The sequence below is a fragment of the Ischnura elegans genome, chromosome 7, assembly GCF_921293095.1.
Source record: "Ischnura elegans chromosome 7, ioIscEleg1.1, whole genome shotgun sequence".
Classification (NCBI taxonomy): domain Eukaryota; kingdom Metazoa; phylum Arthropoda; class Insecta; order Odonata; family Coenagrionidae; genus Ischnura; species Ischnura elegans.
In genome coordinates this window covers 85,824,021-85,849,392 of record NC_060252.1, presented here as the reverse complement: position 1 = coordinate 85,849,392, position 25,372 = coordinate 85,824,021, and the positions used below count along the sequence as shown (strand labels likewise).

Genomic DNA, 25,372 nt, shown 5'->3' with positions numbered 1-25,372 from the left:
TTGGACCCTGGAATAGAAAGATAAGTTACAACGAAAAAATATCTTCCCCATTCACCCATTACCCTATATTCTCCTGTTTTGTTTTAATAGTTGTGGTAAACTGTTCCCTCATATTGGTTTATATGTTTATGCACTGATTTTCAGTTCCATTTATTTATTGATTTTTTAATTTATTTTCCACATTTGTTGTTGACAAATTCCATTAAATTTTCACGTTTTGCGCTAACCTAAAGATAAAGACATGAACATGTATTTGGCCAAACGTACGAGCATTTTAATTCGTAAGTTGAGCTGTGGGAAGGGAAAGAAGGATCCTCCTGATCTCATTCAAAGTTACGCCTCCCGGCATTAATTGGCGAAGTTACGCCACGTTACGTAGTTGCGAACGAGCCTTGACAATTAAGTCGAGAAAAATTTACACTCGCAATGTAGTGATGGAAAAATGTTGGTCCAAATGGATTTTAGGAGTAATCGATTTTTAATCGAAATGAAAAACTCGATTTTTCAATAAAAATTGAAATTTGAACCCAGTTCTGGGATCAACGCTTGGAACCATTCGGCTATACTATTTTTTTTGGAAAAATCAACTTATTCAGATGCTTTCTTTATGATCGAGGGGCGTGTCCTTCCAACTTTACCGGCCTCAGAGAAAAGTCTTTCACACGGGACGCACTACGTTATGACGGGCTGGTACTGAATATACTGATATCAAACGAAATGGTTAAGATCTAAGTTGAAAAATCGCTTTTGGATCGAAACTCGAAAATCATGGATCGATCTCGATTTCCTCGATCTATGCCATTTAAAATTCGATTTTCGATTTTTCCATCACTATCCAAATGTCCAAGTTGAATAGAGCGTACCGGATGTAAGTTTCATCCCTTAACATGCTCCTTTGGTGGTATAAGCGTTTAACTTGACTCTAATAAGGTTGGGATGAAAAAGGAAATATCCTTCATATTTGTACATTCACTTTTCTCACTCTCCTTAATTTACTTCCCCACTCCGTTTTTCTTCGTGAATTCTTCCATATTTCTTCTTTCTTGGATTCCTCACGATCTTGCAGCGCTGTACTAAGCTACCACAAGATATTGAAATGAAAGGTAGTTGCACTTTTCCAAAATAACCTCATTCTTACGACGCATTTCGGCTCTTAGAGCCATCATCTGACACAAGACTCTGTAGTACATAATAACATGACATTTATCTCTTTGAGGGAGTCAAATTTCATGTTCTTATGCACTACAGTGACTTGCACCAGAAAATGGCTCTGTCAGCCGAAACGCGTCGTACGAATTAAATTAATGTGGAAAAGTGCAACTATCTTTCATTTCAATAGGTCAAACTTCCACTGTGTAACGCCTGAATAAGTTGGACTTATCAAGAGAGTAGAATTGATGTGGCACTCACCCTCACGGGGGCCGCGAAGAGGGGCATACCGCTGCCCCCGCCGACCCCGGCCCCTCCTTAATTTACTTCCCCACTCCGTTTTTCTTCGTGAATTCTTCCATATTTCTTCTTTCTTGGATTCCTCACGATCTTGCAGCGCTGTACTAAGCTACCACAAGATATTGAAATGAAAGGTAGTTGCACTTTTCCAAAATAACCTCATTCTTACGACGCATTTCGGCTCTTAGAGCCATCATCTGACACAAGACTCTGTAGTACATAATAACATGACATTTATCTCTTTGAGGGAGTCAAATTTCATGTTCTTATGCACTACAGTGACTTGCACCAGAAAATGGCTCTGTCAGCCGAAACGCGTCGTACGAATTAAATTAATGTGGAAAAGTGCAACTATCTTTCATTTCAATAGGTCAAACTTCCACTGTGTAACGCCTGAATAAGTTGGACTTATCAAGAGAGTAGAATTGATGTGGCACTCACCCTCACGGGGGCCGCGAAGAGGGGCATACCGCTGCCCCCGCCGACCCCGGCCCCTCCCACCGCCGCCCCACCGCCCACGGGAACAGCCCCCGCCACCGGGATCACGGCGGACTGGGGCGAGAGCTCGGGCGGCAGGTTGAGGATGTGGCGGATGTCCGGTTCCTCGGCCGCCTGCGACGACATCTGAGCGCGGGCCTGCCGCTCCTTCTCACGAAGCCGGTCGCGCTCCACGCTGCAACGAAAAAAATAAAACGACAAATTAAATACCACTTGCAATGAAATGACGAGTCTATCTCGTAACGAACTTCCGTGGCCAAATCGTGCACAGACTAGAGTAGCTCGCCATCAAATTTTCATAATTTCATATGTTTTTATGCTAGAAGTGGCAAACCTAAAATATTTCAGTCCCTGACTTCTCCCTTTACCCTGCGTAAAATAAGTGTGCCCTTACCAAAACCAAATTTGACTTTGTTTAAAAGATGTTTCATGTACGTAGGACCAAAGGTTTTTAATTTGTTACCCCATTCATGCTTTATTTCTAAGTCTTTGAAAATGTTTTTGCAAAATGCACATTCTTGGCTTCTCACTAAAGAAAGTGTAGAACAAATATTGTTAAAAAATATTGATATAAACGAATTATAAATACTGCTTAAGTTGTTTTTTTTCATGTACGCACTTAAGCTTTGTTAGTATAGATTATCAAGGTAACACAAAATGAGCTACACTATATGTAAAGCATAAATTATTATTATTTTGGATGGTAGCCTCAAACAGGTTATCCTTCGCGGCTACCTAAAATTACTCAATTTTGCTATAGTCATGTAATTTGTGTGTGGAATAATAAAATTATTTATTATTATTATTATTATTAATTTTCATTGCTCTGTTTGGAGGAACAATATTTTGAAAGTTTAACGATTCTACAAACATCCATAATGTATACAATCCATATTTCATAAAATATGATGAATTGGAAGTAACGACACGGGGCATGTCATTGCGCAGGTTAGCATTGGAAAATAATTTTGAAATTTCAAGAAAGCGAGCTCGGCTATTTAGCCATCTCGCATCCATATATTCTCGCATGCGTTCTAGAAATTCACCGCTTCACGCGACGCAATTTCGAGGAGACGTCAAGAACATTTTGAAAGAAATGCAAGGATTAAAAGAACTGCTGCCTTAACCGGCGTTCTACTCATCTTCCCGAGCTAAAAATGTTTATGTAGTCTGCAAGAATCAACTCCACAAATAACTCTACGGTTTGAAATGTCTGCTAAAGAGGTAAGTAGATATTTGATCTCAGGATTAATTAAATTAATATGTGAAAATAAACAAAAGGAGAATAATTACTATTTAACAGGAGGGAAAATGTAGTCATGATTGTATGATTGATATATTGACCATTAGTACTATGGTGGGTAATTATAGGGGTAAATGCAAACGCCAACCTCCATACTGCACAAAACAAGAATACGTAACAGTTGCACGGATTTTAAATAACATTCTAACGGATATCAACCATAAAAAATTATTAATAATAGATTAGGAGCTTCACAGTAAATCATTAGCAAGCTCATTTAGAATGATGTTAATGTACACGAATTTAAATAGTATTTTCCAACAGCAAATTTGAATGGAAACTCATCGCATGGAACAAATCATATAAATATTTAATGTACCGCAGAGCGAGATGCATCCATATTCCCCACAAACTGCTGGAAATTAATGTTGGGATTTTAATTTTTTAATAAATTAAAATCCCAACATTAATTATTAATGCACTCACTGAAATATCACATTGACCAAATGAATTAATGCAATACACCCATTATGGAATTAAAAATTAAATTTTCAACCACCCTTATACCCACCCGGACCAAAGATTTGGCGAACCGCATTATAATTTTTTGTTATCCCAGGGATTATAAACTACCAACGCCTAAATGAAAGATAAAAATTTCCGCACCAAAAAGTTTCAAGATTAGAGAGTAATTTTTCGCTCGCAAGCGGTCATAAATTCATAGATTTCAGAGTAATTCTAACCGTCTAGATCATCTAATGTCTGAGCGGACTTCTGCCAGATAGATTAATTAAATGTTATTTTTAAAAGACAAAAATGTCCATTTATTAAAGTTAATCTCCGGAGAAACACTTCCAAATCAAAGCATCAATGAAGCACAACAGGGATACCTTTTTTAAATATGTGCTGTATTACGGGGAGCTTAGAGCGTATCATTCGTATTGAAATCCCTATCCGGCCACGTTTTTAGAGTATGCCATCATACCTCCGAATTTACCTGGGAGTAAAATGAAGTTCCTCTGACGCCCCGTTTGGTGCCTAAAATTTAATCCATCCCAAATGAAAATAGATACTGCCAAAGATCAAATAGCAATACTTTTAACATTTTCTTCAAAATTGACACACAAATTATACTTTTATGGAATGAAAAGTCAATATTTCCACACTGATATCAGCTTCTCGAAGAAGAGTTCCAACCCAAACATAATTTTCATAGAACAAAGAAAATTACATTTACTTTTTTACGAAATGGAACGACAACTCACATAGACAATAATGATGTCCCTAACACTACTGAACGTTTCCGACATAAATTTGAGGAACCTGGGTATAAGAAAATAAAAAAATCATATAATACGATCTTCGATCACAGTTTTCTAACGACCACTTAGGTCATTAGAAAGTTATCAATACTCATTGTCAGATATGTTTAAGTACACCTAGAATTTAAAGCTCCAAAGCATCCTGAATGTTATCGACAGGAAAACTAAAAAAAAAACTTACAGAAACATACATATTGTGTGTCGAAATTGAAATTTCCGCGGTCTATAAATGAATTAACTGAAATTATTAAGTGAACTACAGAGGGCAACGGTTTATAACCACACGTAGTATATACCCATTAAATTATTTCCTCGTCATTAGCAGAGTGAATTTACTTCCGTGGTTGAGGTAGGAGCAATTTAATACATTTAATCCAAGCAGTTAACATGCGTGGATTGGCGATCCACGTGAGCGTTTCATTTTAGCAAAACTACGGACCATTGGGATTCATTTCACCCAAAAGCGAAAGGAAAGCTCAGATAAGCGTGCTAGTGAGTGAACAGAAACAAAGAAGATACGAAAATAACAGCAAGCGGAATTTTGAGACAGGAGCGTGAAAATGATTATGATCACGTGTCAAGTCCTACGGGCACCATACTTCGAACGAGTGGTCGATAAGGCTTTTTATAAAGTAGGTATATTCCGGGACACAAAAACAGGTGGAAGCGCGCAAACGTGATCACCGCACTTCCCCTTAAGTAATACGAAATAAATATAACATTAGTCAAGAGAGAGTGAAAGCTTACTTCACATTTTAAGTAGAGGCCCTGGACGAGACAACCATATATCCAGCCGACGACACTCACAGTATTATGTAGACACGATGGTCCAAGTTCGCGCTTAATTTTTAGCGCATTTTCTCATACATGGAAAAAAGGCGCGATTGAGTTCGGTTTGCCTGTATACACAAATATCTGTCCTCACTTTCACGTCAATTCATAGAAAAGCATGAAATATAACATGATTTCGATGGTGGTTCTAGTTTCGGTATGGAATGCCATTTCCAAAAACATATGATGATGCACAGGTCTCGAATCCACGACTTTAGTCTGAGGCTTTGTATGATTACACATGATGAATATTTTGCGATTTTCACCATTTTTTTAAGAAAATAACTTCAATAATTTTGATTGTGGTGTTAGATATAAGTTTGCAGAAGAGGTCTCCAGTCTAATACAATAGCAAACAATTGAGAAATCAAAAGAAAATACGCTGTATGTCACTCATTGCAGTGAGTACTGATCTGATTTTTAATGAGATTCAGAAAATATCGCGTAGTTTACAGTTGATAGAGAATGTTGAACCGAAAAACAAGGGCACTGACAAAAAATAATACTCGTACCTACTCGGCACTAGACTGAGTAATCACGCCATATTGAAAAGCACGAAGCGAGACCTCGTTGTGAATAAAATAATGAATGAAAACATTAAGGGAGAGGTTCGTACCCGACAGTAACTACATACGACCTATGGGGACGCTGAGGGGGGATCACTAACCTCCAACAATCAATACCTGCTGCACCTCGTAGCAACTGAATTGCGAACGGATAGAGATGGTAGACGTTGGACACGACGCCGCAGAAACAAAACATAAAACGAAACATTTTAGGCTTCCATTCCGCACCAAATGAATCGCAATACATACTCGCAATGAAAGTGCGGCAGTCAAGTTGAAATTTGCAGACGAAAGGAATAAGATCAGTAATCGGGCAGCTGCAGCTTTCTTGCTTTCACCGTCATGACAGTGAAAGCAAGAAAGAAAGAAGACACACGGTGAATGATGCAATCCATCGATAAAAGAAGATAAATCACAGAAAACTAAATTACCCACAGAGGGCCGGGACTTTTAATGAAAGATATAGAAAAAGGATTTAACCGCATTAAACACTCACTTAAGAAGTTGGCGGAATTAGCAGAAAAAGATGATTTATCCATGACTTGAAGTTACTGAGAGAGTATCGCAGTGATTACGTCGTCATGTAGTGAAGGGTGACCATATACATGAGCAATGCCCTAAATTTAATTGAAAATGCCTAGGATGGATGACTAGATAACTATCACTTATGGAACTAGAATAAGAAAATGAAATTATATTGTTTGAGAACAAGAGCCGCATTCAGGTAAGACTTTAGCTCAGATGTAACCGAAGGTAGACCCTCGATTCCTACGAATCTAAAGTTTTTGAAAGGAAGTCCTCTAACATTTAGAGACATTAAGATCTAACAAACACCATTCAAGAGACAAGAAAATTTTAAGACTCGACTGAATATTGTCCACAGTTAAAAATATTCCGTAATGTACATTGAAGTCAATAAATCGATACGTAAATCGTTGTCAACGAAAGGATTTCACGTTTATTGACAACATAAATTATACAAACAAAACTATTTCCGATTCGAGCAATACACGAGAATCGATGCGCGTATATCGATTTTTTCCACATCGAATCGAGGCGAGTCGACCTGAAGAAACTAAGAGTGATTCATGCAGGAGTGACTTATCTAATCCTAGGGCGAGGTTTCCGAGAAGAATTCCTGGAGTTCACCGCGGGGAGCCATCTCATACGCGGAAATGAGTAGCCAGTTGCTTCGGGGGAATTTCCGGCACCGATAAGGGGCGGCTAGGGGAGGACGGCGCCTTCTCCGAATCATCCCCATAAGTCCACGGAGAAAAGAAACTCTCTCCCGCTCGACAATGGGGACCGTTCCCCGAACCCTAGAGACTTTAGAAAGGAAACAGAACAGGGAACACATTATCGTGCTTTCGCTCGAGTGTAAGCCTCACCCCGAAAGCTGGATACAGATTTCTTTTATCCGCGACTGCTTCCACAGATTCATTGAAGGAATTCTACGAATAGAGGGGTGAAAAACTGGTGGCTTTTAAACATTCTAGAGGTAAATTAAAATACGTGGAAAACGCCAGGGTTAAGATGAATAACACTAACACACAAAGTTTAGTTTTTTCATCAAATTTAGTAAGGTACACAAAAGATTTCTTTTCGTAGATTCCGAAATTGATGTTCAAAATCCTTAATCACCTAAAATTTTCCAACAATCATCACGAAAATGGAACCAAACGATTTATGTTTCCACGGATTCTGCGAATAGATTCCGGAAAAATTGGCAGCTTTTAAAAATTTCAGAGGTAAATTAATGCACGTGGAAATCACTATGGCGGAGTTGAATGACACTAATAACCAAAGCTTGGGGTTTTCATCAAATTAAGAGATGTATAAAAAAGATTTTCTCCGTCGATTCTGAAAGTGATGTTCAACATCCTTAATCACCTCAATATTTTCCAACAATCACGAAAATGGAACCAAACGATTTAATACCCAGTCAGCAACCCCAGAGTTCCATATGAATCGTGCTCTTTATGCACTCAGTTAGTACTTCTTATTTCTATAGCGAATGTTTTCACTGATTCCACAAATAGATGTGTCTGAATAACAGGTGAATTTTCAACATTATCGAGGTTAATTGATAAACCTGCCACTCGCCAATAACACTAATACACAAGGCTTTGTTTTTTTCATCAAATTTAGAGATGTTTACAAAAGATTTTTTCCGTAGATTCAGAAAGTGATGTTCAATGTTCTTTACCATCTCAAAATGTTACAACAATCACGAAATGTAACCAAATGATTCCACATCTAGACAGCAACCCCGGAATTTTATATGAATCGCGCATTTATGTACTCATGATAAATACACACATGGTAATTTCCACACTAATTAATTTAACACTTAAAGACCAACCGCTTTTCGACACTTTGTGTCATTATGAAAATGGCACTAAGCGTCGAAACCATTTGTGTTTTATCATGGATATAGCAATATTCCACAAAATCAAGTCTGAAACGATTTTATACGTTATGTACTCAGTTTAGTTTAGAGTGACACGATAAAGCCCCGAGCATGGTAGTCTTTCACCACCGTCCGTCATCATGAATGAATTCGTGGCCTTCGAGATCGTTCCCGTCGGCCACAAATGGAGGTTCTCCTCGAAGAATGGGCGGAAGGGTGGAAAGGCGGTGGAGAGACCCCCCCCATACCCCCATTAGGAGGCGGAATCCTCGGAATTCGGCCAGTGGAGGAGGAGTAGCTGCCGAGGAACCACAACAAGAAGAGTCCCTTAAGTGGAAGTCGAGGGAGGAGGAGACCCACGGCTGAGGTTACTTTGAGGCGCCTCTGAGAACGGGAGGAGGCATGTTCATCATCACAGAGTTCACTACCACCCGAGACAACGGCACTCCCACCTGCCGGCCATGTTTATCTTCACTCAAGGAAATAACAGAGGACCATAGCCAGCGCGCTGTAGCGACGTGGCGTAACTTTACGAATAATTTGACATTTCCGAGAGAAAATAATCATTCTCCTCGATCGGGATTCAAACCCAGGTCCCACGAATAGGATCGTCCACCAATATTTTGAGAATTGTGGAGTCTGAAAGTATATGAAATATTAAAAGACCCTTATTCATCCATATTTCAATCCCTCGCCCACTTCACGAGTTATTTTAACCCTTTCTCGTGTCAAATAAAAATTATGACGTAATCAACTTCAGCTGAAGGGATCACCGCTCTTCAGATACTCCTTAACCTAACGTAGTTCGTTGTTGTTTACTTTCTTATAATCGATTTCCTCCACCGATTAGCGGTTCTCTCTCAACGAGTAAATGAGCCCAAACTTCCAAAAATGACGTAAACAACTCATGAAAAGAGGGCGGAAAATTGTACCTTCTTTTACTTAAATATTACGAGAGAAAGACACAATAAACACAGTTTTTTACGTCGAAACTTATCTATATCACCCATCTACCGATTTCGTATCCGAGTGAACGACCCCATTGCGTTGGTCTAGGACAGCGGTTCCCAACTGGTGGTATGCGTATCCCTTATGGGTACGAGACGATCCAGTCGGGGTAACGCCGAAAATAATCGGTAATGGCGGACGCCAGGAAATAAGAATCTATAAACCAGGATATATTTTAAGGGGTATTTTAAATAGTTTTTATTTATACAACGATAGCAAAAAGTGTCACCTATCCTCAGTGAAATTATGCAATAAAATGTGCTCGTAACATTTTTGGGGGTACAATATTAGTTAAATCGGTTGAATTTTCGTAAATAAAAGTGTTATTTTAGGTTTTCTCGTGTCCAAAAACCTAAGAATTGACATCTTGGTCAATGAAATTCAGACTTTTTTCCATCTCGATTTTTTTACATTTAAACCCCATAAGGCAAATTCAAATATTTGGTTTGGACCCACATTGAGAAGTCAAAAGGTCAAAACTGTAACATTTTGCTTACACTCAACAAAACTTAGAACTTTTCCCCATAAGTGTGCCAATTTTTATGACTACTGCTCGCTGCAAAGTTACTAAAATTAGAGGTCAAAATGGCACACGACCTATGGGAGTCTGAACACAATTAGAAGGGTACGGGAGGAAAGAAAGGTTGGGAACCGCTGATCGAGGAGAAGACGATTGGGGATCCCGATAGGATAGCTTTCGCACACCGATGAAATCACGTCAGAGCTTCCGAACGCCGGGAAGCGCTCCGACGGAGATGGCAAGGGGTCGAAGCAGGCAAACACGAGTGTGCCAAGGGGCTGACCTTCCATTTCACTCCATTCCCCGGTGAGTTGGACACTTCCGGGTCCTTCATTTGCCCGATCCACGCTCCAACTCTCTCCAGGCAAACTTCGACCCCGCCGAGAAGGTAACCAGAGACTCAACTCCCGCACAACCCCTCAATGTCTTCTTACCAATGACCGGAAAGCCACGACTCAGTCACCTGTTGACTCGTCAGCATTACAGACACGAAGATAATGAGCCCTTTCATCAGTTTTTATTTTCAAGGGGTGCCCACTAATTACGTGAGCTGATTTTGGCGACTTTTGAAACGCTACCTCCTTCGTGAGATATCGTGAGATTTGGCTCGACCCCCTCCCAATAATCTCACGTGAGATTGTTCAAAATGCGTATTTTCAGTGTAAATACGTTTGCCTATGCTTCATCGCGTTGAACACGTAAAAAGAACAATTTGTTTAATTATTTTTATTTAAGATTAGTTACGACTAGTATTTAAAATTACTAAGATCGCAATTTTACACTGTTTCTTGCGGAAAAAAACTCACTACCGAAAACAGCATATCCCATAGGGGGTTTCAACAAAAACAATGGCACGTGCACGAACAATCATGCCCAAACACCGTCACCGAGGCCGGCAAATTACATTCCCTTAATCATTTACTAAAAATTATTGCAATAGAAAAATAGAGAGACCCGTATTTTTCCATTTTCCGATCCGAAGCCAACTTATTCGCCACGAAAAATCTATGGTCCAAACCCTTTCGCAGTTAAGTTGATGACGCCACGAAATCATGTCTGGCGTGTCACCGCGTCCCTTCTACTTCTCCGACTCGTATGCGCATGGGGCCTCGTATGGCTCGTTGTTGTTCACACTCTTGTGACCGTTTCCCTCAACGAAAGGTTCTTCCCGATCAGGTAAATGAACCAAAACATTAATGACGAATCGTACTCATAAAAAGTGGCCGGCAACATTGGTGCTTTGCCAGCTAAACTTGAGAGAGAATGGCTGATTGGGAAGGATTTGCCTCACGGCGTAGCTTGCTTTTCCCTTCCATCTACAATATTCTTCTTGTATAGTACATTTTTGGATCTCAGTGGACAACCCCATTTGCTTTTTTCAAGGACGAAAAAATGAAATTAAAGTTATGTTATCATCATTCGAGTACACACATCTTGATAAGGGGATAGGACACATAGGAAAGGAAAACATTCCATTTCTATCCCTACAAGGGCGAAGGCAAGGGAGGAACGGGCTGCGCGGAAATTTTTACATTGCGCTGATAAGAAAACAACACTGAACCAACGATGATTTCCTACTGTCTTTAACTGCAATTGTTACAATAATGGTTTCACGGCAAATTTCAAAACGGCATCTCTTTCTTTTGGACACTGGATGCATTACTATCTTCCTAAATATACATAGCTTCCGATGGACATTTCCACCCACGCTGCCTTTAAGACTCCGTATATTAAATAGACAGTCCCATGACCGTTCCTGTACCGCATGTGTGCTTCGTGAATAAAATATTGACTTAAATGTATTTCCTTTCATACGCATTAATTTTATTTCACAGTTAGATAAAAGACGGAACTAATAGAAGGCCATCCAGGGGTAAGAATGGCTAGAGACAAGATTATTTCACGCCTCTTATGCTCCACTTCTGGCCTTCGAAGACATTTTCTGCAACAAGATAACTTCCGTGTATCTCGTAGAGGCGGAAGCTGATTCCGGATCGGTTGCCCTCGATTTCTCAAGAGATAGTGCACGAATCTGGCGTTGTACTGGAACGCAGATTAATGCAATGGCTATATCTTACAAGAGGTAAATGAATACAAGCTAAAATAATGCCAACCACTTAATAATCAACACGTAAATGTTCATCATTTACATGCTATATTTCAATACATCATTCCTAAGAAATTAAATAATATTAACGCACTAAATTACCACCGTTTATCCAATAAGCTTCTTGTAAAACCATGCCGCTTCATTTCTCAGCTATTTTGATGAACTCAAAAACAAAAGTAATTTCTATGTCAGTTTAAATTTTATTCTGCGATAAAAATGGCACTGATGGTACCTTGAGGACCAAGAATAAATTGTTTCGATGCGATTAATAATTAAGGGTACACACTTTCCAGTTAGTCGCATAAACTAGTTATTAGGGCGTCAGTAATTAAGCCATATAGAATAGTAAGAGACACTAGATATGGACAAAAATAACGAGATGTTCGAAAAAATGACTCGGATTGCATTAAACATTGTCTTTCGAATCATCCACTACTCGGGTGGGCAAAATGGGAATATTTTTAAGAATCCCTATCGCGAATAATGCATTTAATTTATTTTCTAGCATTATAGATAGGGATGGTGTGCGAGACAGAATAATGTAAGGAGGACCGCGCTGTGTATCACCCTAAAACGAAGAGAGAGACAGTAAAATAGTTAGAGCAACGGACATATATATCGTGAAAAATGAATGATACACTAACACGCAAAGGTTTTTTCATCATATATTCTCTTAGAGAGTAAAAAAATAAGGTAAGAAGTGATACTCGTTCCATAAAAATTCGTCATAAAAACTTGTGAAAGAGAGAAAAAAACTTAAATAAAAACACGAGAGCCAATAATTATGAGAACAAATAATGAACAAAATTAGTATGAGAAAGTTTTAAACGATGTTTTTTTTAATGAATAAAGCAAGCAAAAAAACAGGTAAACATCATTATCCACGAGCTTCACGTCGACTCTTTCAGATAATCGCCATAACCCCTCGAAATGAGATATTTGCCGTCATCTATGAGCTCCCTTGAGCAAGAAGGGAGCTACAAAGACAATTATCCCGTGAGTAGTTAAAATAGTCAACACTAGGATGGCAGGATGGACACGCGTAAGCGACAATGTTCATTCACTCGGCTTGCAACGCTGGAATGTCGCAGACTTCCTTCCGGCTGAGGACTGAGGCGGCAGGGAGACACTCAACCGTTGCGCAACCGATGCGGAAGGGCGACCAATAACCGGATCGATACTTTCAACTCACTCGGAATGAGCGCCGCAACTATTTTACTCTTGAGCGCCGTTTTTGAGTCCCTCCCCCAAAGACAACTTAGGCGCAGAATGGTTCTCGGTGAAGTACCTCTCACGAGAGGAAGGCGAATTCGCTGAACATAAGGTAGGACGGATTTTTTTCCTCTAGTGCAGTGAATATGGCACGCAGCCAAAGGATCTTGCACTTCCCAGGGTAATATATACATGATGCACATCTACGTTGAAACTTGTATTCAGCGAAAAATAACATAGTAACAGCATGAGATACAAGATGTCCATGATAAAAACAAAAATGGTAATTTCCACACTTTTTATTTCAACATAGGTATGTATTCAATTCAAATAGGATACATATTTAATTGTTTCTGTGATTGGGCATCATTTGCGTCATTTACGCCAATTAATACAATTCCGATGAGTGAATTAGTTCATTATCAATTTTATCTCAATGTTATTAGGGTATGCGTCTCATCAAATCTCATTTTTCTGAATGTAACAACTTGTCTACACTGATCTCAGCTATTGTAAGCAAAAATATTTAATCAACTGTCATGAGCTATTACTTAAAACTGTATATAGTCGAAACGATGAAGCAGGGAGCCACACTTTCGAATAACTACGTATTAATATACTCGAAGGTAAATTATCTATTAATTTCCAATATTATTATCGTATTCATATTTGTATTTAGTATCCTGTGGTAATTCGTCAAATCACTGAGTGGCCGAATAAAATGAAATAATCGAACCCAGACTAATAACATGTCACAGCACATAATATAGAGCAGTAAACATATCAAACGTTTAGATAATTCCTATCTTTACGTCCTGACTAGGATATCAACGAGTTCCAGCACTCCACACCTCTAATACCGTAAATAAATCATTTTCCTAGACGGCGACATTAAAACGGCATGATTAAAACTCTCGGGCGATAGCAAAAACAACTGAGAAAACACTATCAGTACCGATTCACATAGCACCTACATACATTTCGCACACAAAAAGATTTAATTCACGACTGAATTGGAACTGGAACGCAAGGACGCCACAAGAGCCTTCTATTAAAGCGATTGAAAACGGAACCCAGCCAACTTCAGTCCGTACCACACACTTATTTCTTTTTTTTCTCCCTCCAAGCAAACCGCAACAATACAGATCGGCGATCAACATTCTGAGCGGTCCGTGCAACCACTTATCCTCCGGAATCACCCTCCGAGGTTGCCATAGTGACCGCTCCCAGCATCTACGAACACTTTCATAACCGCGGCTATTTTCGGTGCCAAGGTCGACGACTGCCGAAAATTACAACACGAAACGCGAACGCGAGTCCAAACAGTTTTACTAACACTATTCGCCATTCGTACGTGCCTACGTCTGTTCTACAGCATCCTCGCGCCCTGCGGGGATTAGGCGGCATTTCGAAAGAATAGATGATAGGATAACTTACATGACGCGAAGCACGACGATCATTGCTAGTAATCAAAAGCGATTCAAAAGGCCCATATCAATTGAAGGCTTAAAAGAGGATGACTTGTTAAAGAGAGAATTTATTAGAATCTTACGGGGACGATATATTCCTGCTCCACCGCTCTTTCATCGTGACGTATTTTTATTTTCACTTACGCCGTCGTCATGTGTTTAAAGAATATGAAGTAGAACCTTTTCAACTCTTATCAGTTTCTGAAAATTGAAATTTTTAACCCAGTATTTTCTCATAAGTATTTTTTATTGACTTGAGATTAGGGTAAATGTATAGAAAGGTCCGCTCAATACCCTGAAAATTTCAAGATAATATCATTACTTTGAAGCGAGTAATTGGACAGAAAAACAAACTAAATGCCTTGATAACTTCAAAATAACAATGCTAATTTGAAGAAGGTGATTCGACGAAGGTGAAAAACAAAATACGCCGAGAAAGTCGAGAAAGAGCGATGCATCCTCTAAAGCCGGCCTCGGTGGCGGTGGGGTAAAAGTCCTCGCCTGCCAAACCGTAGGTCGTGGGTTCGAATCCCGCCTGGGTAGGTGATCCCTATCCAGGGCATGGATGTTTGTGTTGTACTTTGTTAAAATTCGAAACCCTCGTTGTAAAAGGCCATTATGTGCTGTTTACGGGGGATGTGATAAATAAATAAATAAATAAAATAAATAAATAAAGTGTTTGAGGACGTAGATACGCCAATCCAGGAGAGGGCTTTCGCCTAGTGACTAAATACTGCCTCCTTGACGTCGAGTTCCTTGAAACTTCAGTGACAAAATTACTCAAGAGGCAGCCACCATCCACAAAAGAGAAATAACATCCAATAACTTGACATGTTTTTACATTGTACTGTCTAGACGGTAAAATCAACAGTTTCAACCACGATAGTTTACCGGTATTAAGAGAATAACACGCTTGTCTAACCATTATTCATCATAAACGCTCTGACAGGAGAAATAGTCACTGGTTTTAAACATCAAGAATTAAGGCGCTTTTCGAAATCACGTTTTAGATGCAAATAAGAAGATACGTAGCTTGCAGATCACCAGAACTCCAAATTGCACTGTACATAATTATGATCTAATGAACCATTTAAAGGAAACCAAGAAAATAAAACTTTATCACACCTTTTAAGAATAAGGATAACACAATAGGAATCATATTTTTCAGTTGCAGCCTAGCTTTGGTTACAGTTTACACTCAAAGCATCATCACTTCCGTAAAACCAAATGCTTACGAAAGTAAACCAGTCGAATCGGTAAACAAACTTCGCCAGCAAACCAAACAAAGGCATTTTCAGAGGAAGTGGGCATCGCGCGGCTAGAGGAGGTTGAAGACCCTGCATCGACGCACGACGCTTTTGCCGATGAAATCAGAGAAGATTCCACGCCAAGAAACATCCACCCAGAGCGATCGCAAAGCATTGGGGGCAAGTGGTTTCCTGCGAGGGTAACGCCCCCTATCGCGGTCCCGCTGCGCATGAATGTAGCTACTGCAACGACCACGAATCGAAAGAGATGCCTCATTCGCACCGACAGGATCGCAATGTGTATCACGCTAACATTGAATTGTAATGGGCATGTACGTACCGCAAGTGGACATCTGGAGGGATTACCGCAAAATAATCATCGAAATTACGAGCCGCCATTTGTAATACTTGAGCTTGTCTTTTGATTGGACTTAAACAACTCACTCGGAGCTGGTCCAAAACTACAGATGGTTATCGACTCAATTTAAAATTATTTTCGGGGATGAAAAAGAAAATTATGCTTCAGGGATGAAAATGCTACATCCTCAAAAGTAGAACTAATAGACAAAACTGATTCCATGTATTCCATGTTGAAAAATACAAAACCTTGGTAACTTTTCAATGGAAATTATTTATTGGTACGACGCGTTTCGACGCTGAGGCGTCATTCTCAAGTACACAAAGTTAAAGCCGTATCGATTGATTTTATACATTCCATATTCGGCGCTCCAAATAAGTAGATAAATGAAGAAAATCCGTTCAAAACTTTTCGGCTCCAAAATATTTTTTGCAGACCTGTGAAATAAGTCTCGGCTAATAAAGGGCGCAAACCTCAAGACTGCGCAGAAAGTCCAAAAAAATAGGCACTTTTTCCTCCCATTGTTGAATAAAAATTGCCTCGCAAAATTTTTATGGTGCCACAAACCAACAAAGAACCCACACATTATTATGTGAAGGACGTTGTAATCGGACGAGTAGTTATTTCACTACGATACTCCAAAATCGGGTATCCACCACCAGTTGAATGAGAGATAGCAATATTTCCACACGATTTACTCGAACACGACACGTTTCGTTGTCACGGCAACTTAATAATTGTAACAACGAAACACGTATTTTTTGAATAAATCCAGTAGAAATATTGCAATGTTTCATTTAACTAGTAATAAGAACTACCACCACATCAGTGGCGTAACTATGGGGGGACGAGGGGGAGAGATCCCCCCCAAAGCCTCAGAGAAAAAAAAATTAAACTATTGTCTAGTTTAGGCATTTAATAACTGCGTCTGCTTAAAAGTTAATTTTTTAGTGCAAAAAATGATGTAAAATGTATTTCCAGGCATGTTATTTTTCAAAAATTTTCCCCAACGGGAGTGGGGGATCGCCACCCCAGGCTATCCCATCCCCCCCACCCCAAAAGCATAATCCTAATTACGCCACTGCACCACATCGTGCCGAATATTACACAAGATATTGGGCATCTAAAACTCTTAAATGGATTGAGGTCTCTCGTACTTGAGGTTCTAGGAGTGACACCGACACCAGCGCGACAGTCATTTGGGAGTTGGACTCGCGGGAAAGTTCTCGAGCTGAGACGGAAGCGTCCGCCCACTGGGGACCTCTTCGCGAAATGCTTCCGCCCGCTACCCTCCCCGCCTCGCTCACGATCTTCCCACGAGCCGCGCAAACGACTTGGCCCCACCTTGGGTGCTTACGGTGCATTCTTACAAAAAATAAAAAGACGCGCACTTCTTTGCCAAGAGGAGACAATGTATACAGCGCACTTCCGCGCTAAGGCCGGGAGCGGTTTAAAGCGTATCCATCGCGTGAGAAGAAAACAAAACCGTCCCTGTCGACAGATTCAATCAAAAAGAATATCTATTTTTATACCCTTTGGATTCAATAGAGAAACATCCTTCCACTGGCTGCAATCAGCACGCAGGTTAACCGCTGTATGGACAAGTCATGAAATACTCTTCGATCAGGAAACTGTAGCAAAGCCAAGGACCCCGCTAAGACGCCAGAACAATTTTACTACTACAGTCATACCATAGAATTAGATCATTTGGCCGCTAAAAATTCAGCCCATCAGAGAAGATCTTAGATGCTCACTGGACAATCTTGGATGAGGTATCGGAGGGCCACATTTCGAAACAAATGTGTCGGCTTCTGTTTACATAAAATGATTGGCCAACATCGACAAGTTTCCATTAACTTATTAAGAATGAAAGACGATTTCGTCAATAGTTTGTAGGTTAATTCATTTGATTGAAAAATAAATTTAACTCTGTAAACTTCTAATACATTTGCATGACTAACTTTACATTCGGATTAAAATCTACCGCATAAACCGGTATCTTGAGTGGAATTTCAACTCAAGATTTTACTAGATACTACTTTTTAAGATTATGTGTCGTTATTTTTTCGCTTGATCTACTGTGGTTGCCGTTTCATTAAAATCATAGTAATACGTTTATAGTGAATATTCCTTGCCCACGAATATTCTTCTTTATATTATTATTATAGTATTCTACCGATTAAGGTAGGTTTCCATGGAGTACTAAAGAGGTGATCTGGGAGCCTCCCTTTCCTTCCAGCACTGCCTTCTTTAATTCACTGTAAGGCCTACTCTCTTTCAATCTATCTAAAAATCCTATTCTTTTCCTTCCCCTCCCTCGTTTCCCCAACATTCTACCCTCCAACACCATTTTCAACATCCCCTCACCGCTAAGCACTAACTCCATCCAAACCTTCTGTCTCCTACGTATCTCATCTAAAAGCTTTCTCTCCTCGCCAACCATATCCAGCACTTCGTCGTTCTCTTCTTTATAGAATCGTGAAAATAAATGCGCTCACTTTTTATGGGATTGGAATCATCATAACAACTCTCATGGATTAATACAACATCTTCAATGGTTTTCGTCTACATCGTACAAATTGTACAAAACAATACATTTTGTACCAACTGAGCGTCATTTTGCCACCAGTGCGACAAATACAAACTGAAGATACGTTTCCAGGGCCCAGTATCGGTCCCAACATCAGAACTTTTTCATGAGGAGTTTTCTCTGGACCGAAAGCGTCAGGGGCTTCATGAGCCGAACAATTTGAAACAACCTTGTCATGAATTGGTTCCTTAGGTGAAAATAAAAACAACTAAACGTTAATGTTCGGGGTTTTGTTCCGCAGATCAACTGTCTCCATGCTTAAGTGTCCACATTGACATATTGGTAAACGTAAATGATCGAAGGTCCAAACCGTCAATCTGATTTCTAGATAAGATCTGATCCTGAGGTGAGGAGGTCATGACCTCGAATGCCCTTGTTGGGCCACCTCGAAATGGAAATACTGCGATCCACGTCTCCGTCGCGAGCGATGCCCATGGAGAACCTCGCGGAGTCCGATTTGGATCACCCCCAACGAATCACAAACAAAAGACCTCATTCCCTTGCAGCGCGCTCGCTAATAAATAGTTCCCACACCGGCCCATCATGCTTCGAGTGGTCCTCTCAATCCATCGGCACATTCTTTTAACTGATCATTTTCCTAAAATAAATATCATATGAAAGGTATAAAACTAAAACTAAACCTACTGATATTCTAACGGAAAAAAACTCAAATAAACGACCACGCAAATAGAATCCCTTTGGGAGGTTGAAGAAATAAGCAAAGGACATTTTCCTAAAATAAATATCATATGAAACGTATCAAACTAAAACTAAACCTAGTGATATTCTAACGGAAAAAAACTCAAATAAACGACCACGCAAATAGAATCCCTTTGGGAGGTTGAAGAAATAAGTAAAGTACGGTTAAAGGCATTTGAAATAAAAGTACGGTTAAAGGCATTTGAAAACTAACATTTGTGTGTTTGATAGACATCTCCTAATATATCAAATAAAAATTACAGAACTACAATATATTGATGCTTAATCCAAATAGATAATCAGTTTTATCGGATCACCTTACAAAGATTCATAGAAAACATTAAAAATGATAATTTGATCTCGGATAACCATTTACAAGTTATTTTAAATGCTTATCTACTGATTTTACCGTGATTTTGTATATTCTAACTTTAATTAACATGGTCTTTGTTCGAAAACAAATCTCTCTATTTTTCTTAATAGAGTTATTAAAATTTATTCTATTTTATGACCGAGTATAATATTCTCTCAAGAATTCCAAAATTCCCTCCAATGCTGCCATTTACAATAAGGTCGACGATGAAATCACGTTGATTAAAAGAAGCAAAGAAATGATACATAATTCCAAGTTACTCCAAAAACATGAACAATCAAATATGCCATTGATCAAAACCTGATCAAGGGCAAATTTTATTCTTTCTAAATGTCATTAAAAAAAGAATATTACACAGTACTGAACACATGAATACAGCACATAAATACAGCGGATATTGTTTTACAAAAAGGTCTTAAAAGTCAAACAATAGATTCTACAAAACATTCAAACGATAATAGATAGCTCGAATACCTACTTCCCGTGGGAGTGACATCCGCGTCATAACCCATATTTCTGAAATAGTGAAATAGTGAATCACAATCCCAATTTGATGTGTTCACGGTGAGGTGCCTTATGATTGGGAAGTAAGGAGAAGTCATGAAAGACAATGAGGGAACCAAGCCATGATCCAACACTCGATAATATCTAATTCAGAGGTGCATTCACACCTCGACGAGGAACCAATTCACAAGATCGGTTACATCTAGAAGGAATCAAATTCAATAAAAAGAATAAAACGTGTTATATATCCTTGCCCCAATTTCGATAAAACTGAATCGATTCAAATATATTAGCGGAATGATCAACGCGGCCTTGTAATTTTTCAAACCGCAAACAAATTTTTATTCGCATTGCATCCAGCGTCCTTGACGGTTCACGAGGCATTAATTTCACTTACCAACGGTGTTGCTGCCTTAGTTTGAAAAATAGGTTAACTCATAATTCTCTTTTATTCGGTGCTTCATTAAACTTCACGAGGATCTTTAGAGACCGTAATAGACAGACGGTAGAACTCTGAATTCTATAACTCTTTTCTAAGTCATACTTAAAAGCCAGTCTGCATGATTAATCAGTTCATCTTCAACGAATGAACGAAAAAATAAATATTATGAATTAAGCTAGAGCAAGTCCAACTTCCCGTTCAGTCATTCAGACATTCACAAAATCATACAGACGATTTGATGTTTTATACGGAAGATGTTTACTCTTAATGGCGTCACTCCTTTCCCTTAAGTATGAAATTAATGCAATGGGTAAATGGGCGGAATACTACCCTACAAGTCGTACCTTCGATTATATTAAGTAAAACCACGTTATAAAGATGAATTTTTGCACCTATAAACGACTACCAAATGACATGTTAGGAATGGATTTTTCAAATACTGGCGAAAGACGTCTGCAACATAGGATGAGAAAAATCAAAATTTTCCCTGACATACCATTACTCTCCAGATAATCTTGAAATCCAGCCACCCGAACAACGCTCATCAATGATAGAAATTATTTCCATCCCAAATTCGAAGGCTAGTTACCAACATTTGACTAAACAACGTCAGGCGTTACTTTATGGAAATTCTGAATATCCACATTGAAATGTGTAAGCTGGTAAAATTCCACACTAAACGTTTATTAAACATCGTCCTTGGTTTCAACACACACTGTTACTATGAACATAAATGTAGTTGAAAGAAATAAATTCCACTAGTCCGTACTCTTTACTGGGCGAAAAAGGGGGGTCAGGTAGAGTGAGGATAAGGAGGTTTGGGAAGAGTCAATGTCAAGGATGATGCCAATGGGATGAAATACTACAAAGAAACTGAAAGTACAATCTTAACGACAAAAGTGCAAGCTCAATCGCTCACCTAGCAGATTAGCCAAGGGAACAAGTTTGCCCGTAAGTCTCAATGACACGTCACACAATCACACAGGATTACGAAGCTTTCGCTTAAGCAAGTGCCTCACTCACACGATAAAATAGACAAAAAACAAATAAAGAAACACACACTCACACTCCTCGCGGATTTTCTATAAATTGGAACACCACAACAAATGTACTTGAGGTACTAGGATAATTATATCATTATAAAAGTGTATATAACAGAGACTTTTGAGCTGGATTCACCTTGATAACGACAGTATGTTTTGAAACCATGACACAATAAATATACCTGAGATACCAGAGTAATTGTACCATTATAAAGTGCATATACCTGAGACTTGCTGTATTGGCCTTAATAATGACACTATATGTTGAACCCATTCTCGGTGTTTAAAAAACGTTCAGAGTGGAATTTTACCACCTTTCTCATTTCAATATAGACCAACATATGAAACTTAACATGGTACAATTTTCACTGCATCTCGGGGAGGCGCAACCGAAACTGCGTCAAATCCTTAACTGTCTCAGCTACAAGAGCCCTCGCATATTCATGCAACAGATCTCAAGCAGCGCACGCCAGGTAAACCGACTCATCGCCTATGATTTCATTAAATCTCCAACGGAGGGTACAAGGAGCGGACTCCTACTTTTCCCGCCCCTTTTGTGCCGACACAAAGCCAACGTGGAGAGCTGTCGCTACCGCCCGCCAAGGTAGTTTCTTCCGTTGTGCATCCTACCTCCTCATACTCTCGATCTGAGGGGGAAGGAAGCTCCATTGTCCCACTGCTATAATACACAAACTCCCCCTCCCCTCCTCCGCTTCACGTTTAATACCCACCCCCCTCTTGCCCCCGCTCGTTTGAACTGCAAACGACGACACCGTCTCCTCCTGACGTCAGAGGTCTTGCGAAACGTTGAGGCCGAGGGGAAAGATGGCTAAATGCGAAGAGGGGGGAGGTCGAACGGGGAGGGGGGATCTGAAGAAGGGGAAATGGAGCGAGGGGGGGGAGGCGGGAGGCCACCAGCATTAAACAACTCTCAACCGAACGGACAGAAGGGATCACCATGCGTAGCGCGCGGTATCCACAAATCTTCGATTGCGTAAGCAGCATAAACCTCGGCGAGGCAAAATAATCCGGTTATAATGCGGATCTGGGGGGACGGAGTTCTCCCGACACGGAGTTCCCCCGAAAACTAATTGCTATATTTATACTGCAAAATTGCTTTGCTTAAAACAATGTTTTTGAGTCGCCAAAGGTATCGTCCGCGATCTATTTTAACGGGAGATGCTAAAACAATATGATATTTTCTTTCGGCGCGTTCGGCAGTTGGTATGATGAATTTTGCCGAAAAGTCACCCTAAAACATAAATAGAAGAGTAAAAAGTTAAATCTAAATCATAATGTCATGACTTCGCGGGAAATGAAAAGAGCTAAGGTATATCAGATAACGCGGTTTAGCAGGACGCGTTATAAGCAGTTTTTACTGTACACACAATAGGAACTTGACTCCGTCGAGCCGCGCCACGCGTTCACATCAACTGACTTGGTTCTTTTGTGTTTGCTAGTCGATCTATGTCATCTGCTTCCGAGTGAATACATATCCGCGATAGAGTAAAGCAAAAACTCTCATCATTTATTTATTTTATTTTTCATTAATTTTCACCGGAATCCTCGTAATCCATACCCTGCCGGTTTGGACTGTTTGGCCGCATTTTCACAAACCAAACTTGAAGCTGAATAAAAGTGGTTTTGAAGGAGGGTTACAAGAAATAGGCGGACCGACAGAAGAACTAGTGAGCAAGGAATGAAGTCCACAAAGAAAGAGAACTATTGGACACAATTAAAACAAGAAATGCAAATCTCATCGGACACTTGCTCAAAACTGACATAAAATAAAATAATATGGAAGGAAAACTTCCACGAAATATATTGAGAGGGCGTCCGAGAACTTCATAGCTTAGGGGTGATGGTGTTGAGAAAGGGATGACATCTTACAATGACAAGATAGGAAGGCTGGAAAAAGATTGTTGGAAGTCGTGACTGCAGCAACAAAGATAACCTTAAGGAGGCTGCTATACCACGAAAATGTCGAGGGGTACCTACTCAAGATGAAAAGTTAGCTCTGGGTGGATGATTCTCAGAGAAACAACTCGCTCCATGATAGCAGGGCCAAGAATCATGATTCGAGATCCAAACTATTTTCTTATAACAGCATTTAATCCTTCAGTATTCCATATATCTTAACTCCTATATTCCACACAAAAAAAGCACATCCCCTGCCCTATTTTCCCAACATCGCATTTCCTTGCATAACTGACTGACTTCAGAACTTCCACATTCTTCAGCATCTTATCTAGTCATCGATAAAAAAACCAATAAAACAAATGCTAGGTTGATGCACGAGGCTTCTTTTCCAACCTTCGTTCCGTGTCTAGCAGTCAAGGCATCGCCTTCCAAGAAAGACATCGAAAGATATGATCCCACCCGATATTTGGTTAAAAAGTATGCCTTCCAGAATTCTCCTGCAATTCCTCAATCACGCTTTTGACAAACAACCACCTCCATCGCGAACATGAAGTCACCTCAACTCATGCAGCGCGGTCTTCACCCATCTCACCCAAATTTCCGCCATCTCTTTCTTGTCCTCGTGCCCCGGGAAGCGGATGGAAATTTTTTCAAGAACTGTGAAGACAGCGTGGAATCTCACTCCGACCATATTCAAGAGCGACGCGGTGAGGGGAAGATAATCCCCCCCGGTCTGTCCAAGGAAATAAAACTCTGTTGCGCACCGGACGTCGCCGCCGTGGGCTGTCTCACGAAGGATGGCCACCGTATAGGAAAGGACGGGCAGCTGCAGGCGACATTCCACGGGATCACAGGACAAAATTAACACATCGTAGCTGACTGCAATGATACTCCCTCAAAAACGATATCTCGCTACTACTACTACTCGAGAATCCAGGCGAGTGAGACGCCAAATATCGGCCGAATTCGGAAGTAGAGCGTCGAGGATACCATGCATTTACCTAACGAAACCACCTTGAGAAATCATTGACACTGTTGGCTATTTTTTGATTTTTCCAGTTAATTTGTCGGTATTGAGCTATCATTACGTCGTGTGAAATATATTTTATGCATTCGTATTTATGTACGACGTGTTCACAGAGATACAAAACGCTACGTTCTTAACCCGTTGCACTGAAATGACGAGTCTAGGTCGTCATGAACTTCCGACGCCATAGAGGGAAATAAAGGGTGCAGTTCGTCGTAAGATTTTCATAATTTTAGCACAATTTAGAGGAACAATATTGATATTTTGAAAGTTTACCTATGCTAAAACATCCATTATGTAAATGAATAAAGAAATCATTTTTCATGAAATAGGAAGTTGGAAGGTATAAAATGATTTTATACGAGTAGCGATAGCTGTGTTCTCGACGTATTTAAATAGATACTTTACAATATGAAATAATAATCACTTTTTTTATTTTTCTGTTCTACGCTGATCACAAACTACAAAACATCATTTCATTTCTCTGTCAGCTGAAGTCACGTCGTCAATGAAAACTAATGCAACCGAAAC

At 39.7% G+C, this 25,372-nt stretch overlaps 2 protein-coding genes across 3 annotated transcripts in view; both read right to left on the bottom strand.

Moving 5' to 3' along the window:
- Window positions 1–1,461, bottom strand: part of LOC124162419 (protein PRRC2A-like) — a 189,263-nt gene extending 187,802 nt beyond the window's left edge. For both annotated transcript variants that reach the window (XM_046538949.1, XM_046538951.1), the window contains exon 1: window positions 1,411–1,461. In XM_046538949.1, coding sequence (XP_046394905.1) covers window positions 1,411–1,437 — 27 coding nt within the window. In that variant the 5' untranslated portion in view covers window positions 1,438–1,461. The remainder of the gene's footprint in view (window positions 1–1,410) is intronic.
- A 153-nt stretch (window positions 1,462–1,614) lies between these two features.
- LOC124163029 overlaps window positions 1,615–25,372 on the bottom strand; it is a 295,123-nt gene continuing 271,365 nt past the window's right edge. Inside the window, exons 3-4 of the mRNA XM_046539812.1 lie at window positions 1,891–2,122; window positions 1,615–1,659 (exon numbers count right to left, since the gene is read on the bottom strand). Of these exons, the coding sequence (XP_046395768.1) occupies window positions 1,615–1,659; window positions 1,891–2,122 (277 nt within the window). The remainder of the gene's footprint in view (window positions 1,660–1,890; window positions 2,123–25,372) is intronic.